The sequence below is a fragment of the Carettochelys insculpta genome, chromosome 3 (assembly GCF_033958435.1).
Source record: "Carettochelys insculpta isolate YL-2023 chromosome 3, ASM3395843v1, whole genome shotgun sequence".
Lineage (NCBI taxonomy): Eukaryota > Metazoa > Chordata > Testudines > Carettochelyidae > Carettochelys > Carettochelys insculpta.
The window spans coordinates 48,224,618-48,239,563 of record NC_134139.1 but is presented as its reverse complement, the minus strand read 5'-3'; the positions used below and the strand labels follow the sequence as shown (position 1 = coordinate 48,239,563).

The window sequence follows — 14,946 nt, the reverse complement described above, 5'->3', positions numbered from 1 at the left end:
CTTTCTCCCATATACTGCCAGGGATGATAATGTACTTCAGTAGCGTAGCTGGCTTTGGAATCACCCAGATTACCTTATAGTAGTAGGTATTCCATCATGTCCACTATGAGGTCTTGAGCTTGCACAGGTTCATCGGTTGTGGACTCGCATGTGGCTGAGGAGTCCAAGCTTTGAACGGCATGGGCATTCACAGTGGGGGCAAGGGAATTGTCCTGGCTCTGTTGGTGCGGCTGCTGCTGTTGTTTTCTTCCTCTCACGAGCATCAATGAGGCATACACGTCACTGCTCTTCAAAGTTGTCATACATGTGTTGTACGAGAGCACACCAGCCTGTTCGGTCTTTTGCATGCTGCTCTAGCTCATCTGGTTTTAAACCAGAATGAGCAATGTTGGCCTTCACGCAGTCTTTATACCTCTTGCAAGGCCTACCTTGATTCCTTTTGCCCTGGGAGAGTTCACCGTAGAGGAGCTGCTTAGGGATTCTCGACTCCTCCATTCATATGACGTGCCCTATCCAGAGAAGCTGGGCTTTCAGAATCATGGTTCCGATGCTCGTGGGTCCTGCTCTGCCTAGGACTTCCAGGTTTGTAACTCTGTCCTGCCATCAAACGTGCAGTATTTACCTAGACTGCGCGTGTGGAAGTGCTCCAGCACTGTTATATGTTTTCTGTACACGGTACAGGTTTCACAGCCATACAGGAGACTGGTCAGGAGAATAGCCTCGTACACTTTCAGGTTAGTGGACTGTTGGTTATTGTGCTGATTCAATACTCGTGCTCTCAGATGTCCTAGTGCCCAGCTGGCCTGGCAGATTCTGGCATTGATTTCTTTGTCAAGGGAGCCGTCATTGGCTATCACACTGCCAAGGTACTTGAACTCCTCTACTGTTTTTAACTCTGTTCCTTCAATAAAGATTGAAGCGGAGAGAGCAGCAGATCCTGGAGCAGGTTGAAACAGTACCTTGGTCTTTCCTAGACTGATGGTCAAACCAAAGAGGCGAGTGGCATCAGCAAACTTGTTGATGATGAGCTGGAGATCAGATTCCTTGTGTGCCATAAGTGCTCAATTGTCAGCAAAAAGGGCTTCAAGGAGGAGGCTCTCAAGTGTCTTGGTTTTAGCTTTCAGACAATGAAGGTCGAAAAGTGACCCATCAAGTCTGTATTTTTGGTAGATTCCATGGTCCAGGTCCCTAACTGCGTGGCTGAGGACACGTGAAAAAAAGGTTGAATAACACTGAGGCCAGTTGGCTTTACTTGGCTTTGGAATCACCCAAATTACCTTACTTGTGCCAATAAATATTGAATATTGTGCTATGCATATGGCTGTGTGACAAGTTAATTTGCATTATGGCATTATGACATTTATCTGCAATGGGTGCCATTAAAATCTTAACATGTTTTGCACTATTGTAGTACATTTGTCGTGATACTGACAGCATTTAGAATGGGGAATATTACGAAGACCACAGCTGATTTACCTGCTGTTAAGAGATCAGCATGTGTCTGCTTACACCATTTTGCTTGGGGTATACAAAAAGGGCTGCTGAAATGAACGAACTGAAGAAAAACAATAGAGAAAACATGATTTCTCCTCCACACCTTTATCACACACTAGACCATTCCATTGTGTCTGAGGTCTTTAGCTGTTTACCATAGTCCTAGTTACAGAGTTGTAGGTACTTTCTATGTATCGTAGACATAGATCATTAAGCATCTTGAAGATAAGGACAGAGACCTTGAAATGATGTGATGTTCCCTGGGGAGCCAGTATAGTTGTAATTTTGTTTTCCCATACCTAATTTCAACTCTGATGATACTTTTGTTATGATCCTTTGAAGTTCACTGTTCTTTTCTCATTGTTTCATAGAGAGTTAATTTTATTTTATGTTGAGCCCTCTAAAGCAATTTAACAAAGGTACATTTTCAGTGTATGCATCTGTAATTAGAAATACAGCTCTTTTATTGTGAGGAGGAGCTACAGGCTTAGGATCCCACTGTGCATGAAAATGTACTCTTGACCTTTAATCCTGGTTGAGGATTTAACATTTTAGAGGAAAAGTATCCAGTTTCACGCAGTTTCAGAATATACACTAGCAAAACGCTCATTGACTGAGGACTCCCTTGTACACAGTAGGCTAAGTAACTCTATCTATTAATTCCCATTATGATGTAGGAAGAGACTGTGGTGATAACTTCCCCATTCTGTTACATAGTCCTGATTCACAAATGGCCCTTTGTTACCCAGTCCACCAAGAACCTGGTGATATTTTCATACAAATTGATATTATCATCATCACCCGTCAGGCAGACTGGTCACAGTAGTGGAAGCTGACATGAACTGTATACCGTATAATGATATATGTAGATCAATAGAAATAGGGAGCCATTCCCAAGAGGGAATTCAGTTCGAAGTTGTGTTGAATAGATATAAAATCTAACACTTCGTGGACTGCCTGTCAGAAATATAAGACTATCCTGACAGAATAAGCATGGACTAAAACCATTCAAACTAACTTCTTGGTATGAATAGAATCAAATGCAGAATTACAAGTAATGGAGTGTTTGTCTTGGCACATTTCACAATCCTAGGATGCAAATCAGAGATTTGGCTAACCTAACCGTTCTCAAAATCTACGTATTCATTCTGAGAAAACCCTTCCTGAGTCTGTAGTGAACAGGTTTTGTTGATTATTATGGTTTATGGGGCACTTTACTCATTTTAGAAACATTTTAGAATAATAAAATATTTAATTTGTGCAATGGCTGTTCTGGTAGTTGGGAATGTCATTAGAGGTAGCAGAGATGGTCCTGTTGCAGAAAGAGAGATTATCAAGTAATACATAACACTGTATCAGGTCAATTTATAACTCAAGTCCAAGAAGAGTTTGGGAATCCTTGTTAGGCTTAAATGGACAAAATTAACACATCTATGACTAAATATTTATTTTCCTTTAAATAAAAGTGTATTTAATCCCTTAGCAACCCAAGGAAAACTGGTCTGTGTTACTAAGGTCCAGATCTGTGAAGTGCTGAGTAAGTACTTAGAACCTCACAGGACAAAGCCTTGGGGACCCAACACCACTAGCTTGATCTTTTCTTCCACTGAGGTGATTGGCAAAAATCCCATTTATTTCAGTGGCAGAAGAATTGAATTTAGTATCTGAATTTGTTTAATATATATGCACACTTAAACACAAGCCAAAAACAATGTATTCTATATGCCATTACCTTACTATAGAAGTGCCGTTTTACACAGGTGAACTAGTGTTGCCTTACTCATATTGCCATCTCTGATGTATTTCAGATAGCTGAAGTTCATACTATACATTTTCTAGAGGTTTAACTGGAAACATTCATGTCAAATCCAAACTTGCATGACCTGCCATTTTTGGGACATGGTTACATGGTTGAATATTTTATATCTTTTTCTGATCCCAAACAGTAACCTGAAATGCTCAAAAAGCATAAATGCCAAGAGAGATTTTAGACAGTGGTTGAAATTCTTGGTATGGATGAGGATAGATGGGCAACCTACAGGTTGACCCTATCTAATCCAGGTCTCTGTCATCCAGCAACATTTGTGGTCCAGCATGATTCTAGTTAGCCAGATGTCCACTTATCATAGGTATGGCCAAGTTTCCTGTGGTCCCATAAAATTTGTTTACAGCCACCGGTTCTGTGCTGTTATTTAGCTCTAATATACCCCTAAATGTCTTCTAAGAGCCTAGTAAGCAATAGAAATGTTGTTAATGCTGCTACACAATATTCACCTCCCCTAGTCTGGCAAATTCTCTCATTTGGCATTAGTCAGGTCCCAAGGATGCTGGACTAAGAAGTTCAATCTGTATTAAGAAATAGGTCAACAACATCTGATGAGCTAGAGGAAGAACAGTCAGAAACATAAAAAATCTTAAAATTTTTGTTCCATTTTCTTAGGTATTGTGTAAGCTTTGGTGAAGTAGAATGAAAATAGCCATTCATACAAATGAGAACAAAGAACAAAGAGCATAAACTGGACGGGACTTCAGATAAGTGGTGAAAAGATGCAGGCTGTGCTGCAGTCTCACTCCAGGAACCAGCCAGTGGGGAGAAAGGGAGCCCAGCTCTGTGACCCTCCACATGGAGCTGGCCACCAGCTATTGCACCAAGATCTGGGCCACCCTCCAGTAGCTGGAGAGGTGAATGCTCTGCTCCAGCTGCAATAACATCCTTAAGGAACCTGCGTGCACTCTCTCAGTGACTATTCAGATTGACTGCTAGTGGAATTGTTCACGTATTGCATTCACATTATTATTACAGTTGGGCAGTGTAAACACTTTTGGTGCCGCTTTTGATGGCAGAAAACTTCCACCCACCATAAGCGGCATTTGCTTTATCATCATGAGAGCACTTGTGCTGACAAAGCACTGATTACTCTAGTATGTGCTGCAGCAACTGCAAAGCTTTCGTCATTTGAGGGGATGGGGTTAAGTACCTACGAATGACAAAAGCTTTTTTCGCTCAGTTGCCAGTGTTGACAAAGCATCAGACTTTGGAGAGTTCCCTTCTCCCATTCCGATTTCCACTTTCATTTCCAGCTCAGTCAGATCTTTATTTCTTAATCTTACCCAGTTCCTTCTGCTGTACCCAACTCCTTCTCTGCAATGCCTGCCGAATCCAAAACATGCAAACCTTTCTTCTTAACATCAACAGACCCTTTAGCTTTCATTTGTAGAGATTGTAATATGTCTCAAGAGGAAGAGCTCTGTGTATACTTGAAAGCTTGTTTCTTCTCATCTGTGGAAGTTGGTCCAACAAAAGGTTTTACTTCACCCCTTTGTCTGAGAAAAAAATCCTCAGTTCATTAAATTTACTAGATCTTCACATTAGCAATAATTTTGCATAAATTTCCATTTTATCTCTACACATTTTTGGGGGGACCATCCACAAAACTGAAGTCAATAAAACATTTCAAGCAGTTTGAATCTTGCTGCAAATATTTTGTCTTCTCTATATAGAATACCTTACTCTCTTCAACTCCACAGAAACCCTGTAACTTGCAAGATTTGAAATTGGCCTGTCTGTGCCATTCAAGACCCTGTCAGAAATGAGACTTACACATTTTCTAATGCAAACCAAAAAGACCTCAGGTATGTTCAGAGTGACAATTGTAGGGAACAACTTTCAAAAGCATCTAAGTGTCATTTTTCAAAAGTGACTTACGAGTTTAGGAGCCTAAATCTACTTGGAAGTCAAAGGGAAGAATGCTAAGTGGCTAAGTCACATTTGAAAGTGATACTTAACCTCCTAAGTCCCTCAGATGTTTTTGAAAATTTTACTCACGCTCTGAAGTCCTGTATTGATCTGACAGCTCTGAGGAAAAGTGGAATTTGTTTGTTCCTCATTATTGCATCCCAATAATTGTATATCGCACATCACACATTCCCTTAAGGCCTTTGTAACACCCAAACACAATCAGGTGAGCTAAACATGAAATAGTAAACATTTATTGAAACTGTATTTTTCTATTAATGTAAAGTGAGTGTCATGTCAATGCAGAAGACAGATACAAATGGTATAGGACTTCAGGAGTTAAAGAGAAACATTCAACCCCATAATCTAGAAGCTGCTCGTTTGAAAACAACTTGCACTCTTGGGCACAGTGTAGTCTTCAAAGCTGAACCTGGCACAGTGTAACACAGTAAAATATTAGTAATAAATGTCTTTCCTTTTTCAGGTTCTCTGCCAGAAACATCAGTTCATAAGCCAAACTGAATAAACTACTGCAGGGTTAAAAAAGCAGGGATACACCAAGCCCACCATCTAGCGGAAACATACTGCTCCTGAATAATTCCATGTTGTAATTCTTTCTTAGTATTGGCATAAGAAATACTGCTTTATATACTAGCCCCACAGACAAAGGAAAGCTGCTGAACTAGGGAAAATTGACTTCCCCACACAGAAATCTGCCTTCCTAATTGAGAGATCTCTTGATAATGGCATGTTTCCAGAGGAAGAATGTGTTATATATACCCTTTTGCAATATGTATAAATAGCTATAATCAACAAGCCCAGATCCATAGATCCTCACCCAGTTTTTATCCCATCTCCCTTTCATTTCAGTGATAATCTTTCCTGCATAAAGGCTGAGTAGAAGTGGAGTTAATGCCTCAGCATTTGGCACAGTAAAAATTACAGAGTAAAAAAGTTCACAAAATGTATTTCTAAAATATACCAAAATGTTCCATCATGAAATTAAAACACATGAATAGAAAATAAAATGGTGCATTGTCTTCTGATTTTTTTACCATCTTTTTTGTCACTTTGTACTATTGATTCTCAACCAGGAGTACCCATACCCAGGGGTACACAGAAGCCTTTCAGAGGGCTACATCAATGCATCTAGATATTTGCCTAGTTTTATCACAGGATGCATAAAAAGCACCCGTGAAGCCAGTACAAATTAAAATTTCATACAATGATTTGTTTATACTACTGAATATACCATATTCTGAAATGTAAGTTCAATATTTATATTCCAATAAATTTATTTTAACCATATGTTCAAAGTTAGAAAGTTTGCCATTTTTCGTAACACTGTTCTGTGACACTTCTGTATTTTTATGTCTGATTTCCTAAGCAAGTTGTTTTTAAACAAAGTAAAGCTTGGGGTATGCAAGACAAATGAGACTCTTGAAAGGGTTATTCGGGACTGCAAAGGTTGAGAACCACTGCTCTAGGCATTAAATCCTGTGAGTGCCTTTTGAGGATGTATTTCCAATGCACGTGCCATCGTCTAAGTTGGACAGAAAATTCTTCCTGAAAGAGGTGTTTTTGTAGTTAAAACAAATATATTCTAAAAAAGCAGTTACATTTAGATTTAGATATTTCTGCTACAAACCCTCTTAATTACCCCTAAAAAACAATGAGAAGTCCTTTGGCACCTTGCAGACTAACAGATTTATTGGAGCATAAGTTTTCACGGGTGAAGACCCACTTTATCAGGTGCAACATTTACCCCTTTAATTTAGTTATTCCTTCATTTTCCACCTCTAGTTTTTCAGATATTAGTGGAGTCACCCTCAGTGAAGATCCTGGTAGGAAAAACAGCTTGAGCAGGCTCAGTAACTCAGCTTCAAGGACAAGGTAAGGATGTTGGTGCCATTCAGAGGGTAAGGTAGGCTGGCATGTTGTCATCTGATCATTAGAATCCTGAATGCTCCATAGTTATCTCTCCATGTCTCTAATGATGTACTGAAGCTGCTAATTTTGAATCTAAATTCATAATTAAAGGTGAGTCTGTCTCCTCACTTGCACCCCATGCACTCATATTCAGAGGCAACCTCCCAATTTTCATGCACTTCTTGGTTGGCTGGAGGCAGTTTTCTGACAGTTCATGTTGTGAAATCTCTATCATAACAACAAAAAAGGTTCTTTTTGTATTCTTCTATTTTTAAATGGGAATCTCAGAATTTGTAGACCAAAGCAGGAGACAGAGACCCTAAATAAAGAGCTTTACAATATTTATCACCCTCTGATTTTCTTCTGGCCTGGGGTTAAAGCAGACTTTTTAGGTATGATTTTGCTGTATGTATTTCTTGAAGACATTCACAATCTCCCTTTTGCATGTTATTCCAGCAACAACCCAAAACAGCAACTCTTGTGTCTGTCAGACTGGATGGTGAGCTGTAGCATTTTCTTAAAGCAGACATAGATGCCTTATGCTGAGTGAATTTGTTAGCAGAGGATACTGAAAGTTTTTGAGATCACTTTTTTAAGTTCACCCTTCCCAAACTAGACATAACCCAAGTTTAACACTTAAGCCATTTTTCCTGTAGCCATAGCTAAGAAAATGTGGTTAGAATTTATTTTTATTATTTATTCATTTGCCATAGGAAAAAAAACAGAAGGTATTTTTGGAACATTTTCAAAATAATCCACTTTTGGAACAGAGGCAAAGAATGGAAAATTTCTTCCACAAAGATCAATGTTTCAGAAGGATGCTTGTGTGTGTACTTGAGAAAGATAGAAAGGAAAAACAGGTTAAAATGAAGTTCGGCAGCACTCTCCCTTGTATACTGTACATTTTTCACAATTCACATTGCAGCTAATCAAAATTTAGCAGAAGGTACAGGAAACTTAACATTTGTATGAGTTAGTTACTATATCATTTATTGATAATGTCTGCTGACTGAACTGTGTCACACCCTGTGAGATGCTGCACAACAATAATTCCAAGTCATAAAGGAGGGCATTGACTTTCATGTGACAGTGTGTAGTAATCTACATCCATAGCTAAGAATATCTGACTCTCCCGTGAGATCCTCAGTGTTCACTCAGACCTTATAGTTTTTTATAGAGTTGTCTCTAATGTGTATTAGAAAGATTATCCTAAGAAACAGAGTTCCGGTGGCGTTTCAGAATAAGCTTGCTAATGAGATAAAAATAGGTATTTTATGGAGCTCATAGTGATTTGTGTACAAATGGTATCATGATTCTGTGCCAGCAGACTACTATTTACCAACTATAGACTTAATTAGCAGCACACAAACATCCATATCAGACATCTGCTCTGTATGAGCCAAAATTATATTCTGCCATAATAGTTACCTCACCACCAGAATAGTTACTTAGGTGACGTAGAATAGTAACAGAGAGTGTGTTAGTCTGTATTCTAACAAAACAAAAAAGCAGTCATGTAGCACTTTAAAGTCTAACAAAATAATTTATTAGGTGATGAACTTTAGTGGGGCAGATCCAAGAAAGACTTGAGAATGCGTGTTTTACAGTAAAGAGACTTTAACACCAGATTACACAGGGAAACATCCGAACTGAAATCTATGCTCAAATTCAATACTTTGACAGTTGATCTTAAAAGAGAGAGCAATTACCTTACACATTACAAAGACAGCTTCCCCATCTTTTATATTCACAGTGATCTCAGGCATGTCACTTAACTCAATAGACTCTTACAGTTAGTAATTTTCTCTCCTCTCCTGCCGCCCTCCCCCCTTTTCTTCCGCCCCTTTGTCCTATGAATCTGATTTGTCGGGTTTTATTTCAATTTTTTTGGTTTGTATCTCTGTGTTATATAATTGTCATGCCAACTCACTTTCAGTAACATTTCCTGATCTGAAGAAGTGGGTCTGCCCCCATGAAAGCTCATCACCTAATAAATTATTTTGTTAGTCTTTAAAGTGTTACATGACTGCTTTTTTGTTCTGTTAGGTGACATAGAGACAACCAGAATTAGAGAAGAGATTTTTAAAAAGTAGACCAAACATATAATCATAATTCCTTTCCATATTTCTCACCATACTTTCATTACAATAGTTCCTATTTGGGAAATGTTGATATTATTATTATTATTATTATTATTATTATTTATTTTGTTACCAATTGTGGACTATACCATTTTCTACCAGCTGAAGATCTGATCCATAGTCTGTGTGTCAAAGAATTTATAATATAAGGCCCTTGCTTAACCACATGGGAACAGGGACTCAGTGCAAAAAGATACTGCAGTACGCTGTTATTTATCTCTTAACCCTGCCCTGGTTGCAGTAGCTGCTGGCAAATGTCATGAACATCAGATGATTGACAATCTAGATCTGTATGTCCAGCCATGCTGACCTGCTGTACCAAGAAACAGTACAAGGAATGCTCATGCAGCTTGTTTTTAGGAAGCAAGGATGCAACGTATTTGTCCAAGGCAAATAGTAGCATAACTTCTGTAGCAAAGACTCGCATTGTACAGATACACCCACCATTTCTCTGGTAACCTCATTACATTATTCATTTATGCTTGCCAGCCATTTTCTGTGGGCTGATATGAAGCTATTTTCTAACTCTGTGTGAGGGGAAGGCCTGTAATGACTAAAGAGGCTGCAGTTTTTTAGATTTGTGGGAACACAGGTGTATTTTAAAAGTGCATATAGATCAGAAAGGTAAAATGCCATGGCCTTGATTCTGCCCAAATTTAGGCTAGTTTCTGCCAACACCGCCTGAAGAGACAGTCCTTCCATCTTTTTTTCAAACCAAAGAAAATGGGGAGATGGTAATAGAGAACATAAAATCAAGCTGGCTTACTCAACTGAGTCCCTGAATATATTTGCTTATTTCAGGATCCCTCAGAGTTCAAGTTCATCTATCCCACTTACCGGAGACAGCCAGACTGATGCTGACATTCTGGCTTTCATTAAAGCCAGACAGATTCTCATGCAGAAGAAAGGTAAATTCTGTTAAATGAACTACGCCAAACTGAGCTCTCTGATGCACCAGTGTAAATTCACAAGATATATTTTAATGCTAATATAAAACCCTTAAATCACTGAATCAGATGTTAAGAGAAGTCATTGGTGGGCAGTAAATTTCACTCTATTGTATAAATAAATAAAACTGGCAGTAGATAGAAGGCACTGAACACATAGTAGTGACAGCTAGAGGTGGCCTGGAAGCAATTCATCACAATAAAAACAAAAAGTTTCTTCTCTCTTTTTTTTTTAACAACGCTTTTTAATGACAGTAGCAAATTAGAGAGAAGACGAAAGCACCAGTGATTACTGAAGCAATAACTTTCCATCACCACTCAAGTGCTGATGACAGCATTACTCTGCAAGCTATCAGCACCTGGCAGATGGCTAGTGTTATCACAGAGTGGTGCTTTAGTATCACTCTACTTATCAGAAATAACTGTCAGGTAAACAAACACAGGCTGCAAATCCAGCCACCTTATGCCCATCCAAAGCAAACACTCAACACACTTAGGCTTTGAGTTCCCTTTTGTCTTAATTTAGTAAGGCTGTTGTCATGCTTCTTCTGGAGACATTATTAAGTTGAATTTGTGTGCAGTTGACTTAGGAGCCAGGCTTCAGAAAAAAAAGCAGCATTTAAAGCAAACACCTAAAGCTTTTAGGAGACCCAAAAAAGCATCTCGTTTATAACGTACAAAAATAAACTTTGAGTTACAAGGGCAGATTTTCTCATGAAATCATTTCTGAAAGCCCATCAAGGATGAATCTGTCAGCAGCCTTTTGTAACCTGCTTGTTATTTGTCTGTTGGCCAACATCCAGCCTCATGTGTAGATATCAAAGAACGCTAAGCAATATTAAAGCTGATAAACTAAGATTCAGGCCCACCTGTGTCCGAAAGATACTCCTGTGGAACACAAGATGGTCAATGCATTTTAAACTGTGTTAAAGTTCCCCTGTAAATCCTGTGGAGACAAGTGTGATACAGGCTGAATCTCTGTCATCCGAAGTGTCCTGGTCTGGCATCACTGGTGACCCTGTGGGCATTCTGGGGCTGGAGCACACATGGGAAAAAACTGGCAGTCTGAGGCCAGGAGTGTTGCCAGACCAAGGAAGAATGAAGCCCCACAAGTCTGAGCAGGGCTGGAGAGGTGAGACCTGGCAAAGTTCCCAGCCAGCCTATTATCCACCAGGTGGATCCATCCACTATTATAGCAGGATCCCTCTCTGAGCTCTCCTTCAAATGCCATGGTGGAGGCCTCTGTGTACTTCTCACCCAGACCCAGCACACCCATAGTACACAGGATTGGATATGGCCTGAAATGATTTAGTTACTGTTATCCCACAAACACACACCCAGATCTCTGAGCACCCACTGTCTTATGATCCTGCTGTCTCTATTTTCCATTGTTTCTCCTGATCTTCCCTGCTAGCACTTCCCAATAGTGAGGAAGTCTGAAATATGCTTACATCCAGGCTGAAGGCAGTAGATAATAGTAGTGACTGTTGCAGTGACTGTTCACGGATTAACTAATAGAGGATTTTAAGAGCAGCTAGGCCCAGGGCATGGGAAAGGGCGAGGGCCCAGACCAGTGCTTGTTGAGCAATCTCAGGTAACGTCCAGAGGCTGCTGAGTGGTGCAGGAAGGGGTGGGGGGGTGTTCACAGTGGGTGTTTTGAGAGAGGGGACAGCAATAATATTTAGCTCTTAGATCTCAAACAATTTACAAAGAAAATCAGTATCATTCCTTATTCCCATTTGAAAATGGGGAAACTGAGTCATGGGGTGGCAATATGTGATTTGCCCAACATCACTCAGCAGGCTAGTGATAGAACCAGAGATGGAATCTAGTTGTCCCGAGTCCCTGACAAGTGGTCTACCCTCTCACCTGCCTGTGTGTCCTGCTGGGCCCTGGCAGGCAGGGTTCATATGTTTGGCAAGCCAGATCCCTCCTGCAAGCTGTGTTTTGCCCACCCCTGCACTAGGCCAGACTGCCTACCAAATGAGTACAAACCTTTCAGGCTTGTCTGTTCTGTCAGTATTTGAGCTCTTTTCCACAATGGGGCTGTTCCATTTCACTCACGGACCTTGGTTTTCTTCATTGAAAATCGCTCTGGGTGACTTTAGCAGAAAACATTGTCTGAGCCAAACCAAAGTCTGCTAAGCCTTGGAAGCTGTCATCATGCTTCCTGTCCCTTCCTTCAAGTGATCCTGGCCCTTTGAAACTGCTCCATGATATCAATAGCTTAGAAACACATCAGAGGCTCTGCTTTGTATTAGCTGAAAAGGGGATGAAATATATGCAGAGGCCAATGGTGTGGAAAACAAGTTCCATAAATAGAGAAAGCATCAGCGTGGGAATGCACACCATCGCTAATGAAAGTAATACAGTGGAAAATGGCCTCTTTGAGGGATCTCGGGGGGGACTAGCTGAGCACTCACAGATCATTGCCGTTCAGGTCTCTGAGCTTTACAAACAGACATTAATTAAAGCAGGCACACATGCAATACTTTATGCTCATTTGGATATCTCTGTTCATCAAGCCACCTTGGAGTGGCTTGCTGAGGTTGCTAACATTGCTGTTCTTGAAACGTGGCAACACAGTCAGGAATTAAAATTACTTACAAAGGGATGTTCTGTGAGCACAAGCCTTTGTTTCACCCTTCATTCTTGGGGAAGAGAGGTGAAAACAGTTGGAGGTCGATGATATGTTGGTCCAAAACTCTTGGTTTCAAACCTCTTCTTGCTGTACCTCTGTTCTTGTCCGTGGAGTAGCCGTTGGTTTAAAATTGATGACAATGCATTGAACTACAGTCTGATTAACGTTGTCCTTATCTCTTTTCAGGCTTGGGGAACAAGTGAACTTCTTGTTGCACTCCATTACTGCCTCTCTAAATAGGAAACATGGACAATTCAAAAACCTCTGCTCTTCCACCTCCTTCTCTTTTTATGAACAAGGAATAGCTCCCCCCTTTGGGTCTGCAGCTGAACTGAGAAAAAAATGAATGACTTGTGTATGTCAAACATATGCAATCATATCATCAGTGTGGACAAAGCTCAAGCAAAACTGAAGCAACTAGATGGGGAAAAAACTTTTTTGTTTATTTGGAATTGATGGTCATTTTGCATAACATCACAATTAGCTAGCTGCACTTTTTAAAACCATTTTCCATCACTATCATCAGTGGAACATTTGTTGCTGATCCAATTTTTCTTTTTCCTGATTGTACCTTGGAAGCCTATGAATATAGTTACATGAAATTCAATAGTTTTATCTACAGTAGTTTGTACAAAGCGTTGTTGGGTTGGATTCAGAAGACTTTCACAGCTGTGCTTTGCAAAAATAGTAAATATTTGAGTCATGAAGTTTAGCAATTTTATTCAGGACCATTGACTAATGCCAGCAAATCACTCTTATTGTTTTGGGGTTAGGATTATTTTGGGGGTTTTTCTTGCTGTTTTGGGATGTTTTTTGATGTTTTTTATTCTGTTTTTGTTTTGTGAGACAGGAAATTTTCATACAAAATGTCTGAAATTTTGAGATCACAAATTATAGTATGAAAACTCATCTTCACTGAAGTGAAATTTCATAAATCAACATTTCCAGAAATGTTAGGTCTTTCACTTGAATAAATTAAATATCATGTGAAAATGTATAGTCTCCAAAATGTCCCGATTTTAAAAAGAACCGTGAAATTTTGCAAGTTTAAGGTGAAACTGAAAGCATTTTTGCAAAATTCAAACAAATTATGAAAATTTAAATGTAATGCTTTAATGTTTGGTTGCAAAATTGTTTGTGGTATAACCCCACTTTGCAACTCTCACTTTCAGTTTCAGATTCAAGCAAATCTAAAACATAAATACAGGTTGCACTTCCCTTATCTGTCATCCTCGGGACCTGATAGGTCCCAAACAAGAGAATTTGCTGGACCAGGAGAAGTCCAGGACTTCTGAACCCAAACAGCCCCTCTAGAGCTCTAGGGCTGCTGCAGCACCAAACATCCCTCCCCTGGGACTTCAGCCCCAGCCCAGGCTCCCAGGGGCTGCCAGGGGGCTCCAGACAGCTTCTGCCCTCCCCCCCGCCGCCCCCCAGCTGCCATGGGACTCTGGCCTGGGTCAGCCGTGGCCGGAAAAATCAACATGGGCGCAACAGAAGTCCGTACGTGTTAGCACAGAATTTAGCAAGCACCAGCTGACGTGGGAAATGGAGGGGCAAGTCCATGGTTATTCATCATCAGCTAGGAAGTGAGGCGAGGGTTTGAGGTTCTGATCATTTATTGCAGAGAGGACATAGTTCTTCCTGCTCTGGAGGACCCAAAACACTCCTTTTCCTGTTAAAAACAAACAAACAAACAAAACAGCAGTCATGTAGCACTTTAAAGACTAACAAAATAACTTATTAGGTGATGAGCTTTCATGGGGCAGACCCACTTCCTCAAATCTGGAGATTTTTGTGTGAGGGTTTTTAGCCCTCATCTTCTGGGGAATGTTACTTTATACACACACACCCCATTCTGGCAGCTAACAACTGGTGTGGTCTCTGGCTGCTGTCCTTGATTCTTTAGTGTCTTTGGGAAAGCAAACTGTTTATTACACTGTAGCAGCCAAAGACAAGGAAGGGAGCCAGCACCTTGTGTTCAGCCAATTCACCATAGATCACAGTTTCAGAACTACTATATCAGAGAATACACTGCATAAGCTTTTGCTCTGCAGAGCC

At 40.1% G+C, this 14,946-nt stretch overlaps 1 protein-coding gene across 1 annotated transcript in view; it reads left to right on the top strand.

Moving 5' to 3' along the window:
• KIF6 (kinesin family member 6) overlaps nucleotides 1-13,762 on the top strand; it is a 310,424-nt gene extending 296,662 nt beyond the window's left edge. The window contains exons 20-22 of the mRNA XM_074988562.1: nucleotides 7,034-7,123; nucleotides 10,102-10,208; nucleotides 13,075-13,762. Of these exons, the coding sequence (XP_074844663.1) occupies nucleotides 7,034-7,123; nucleotides 10,102-10,208; nucleotides 13,075-13,091 (214 nt within the window). The 3' untranslated portion in view covers nucleotides 13,092-13,762. The remainder of the gene's footprint in view (nucleotides 1-7,033; nucleotides 7,124-10,101; nucleotides 10,209-13,074) is intronic.
• The last annotated feature ends 1,184 nt before the right edge of the window (nucleotides 13,763-14,946 follow it).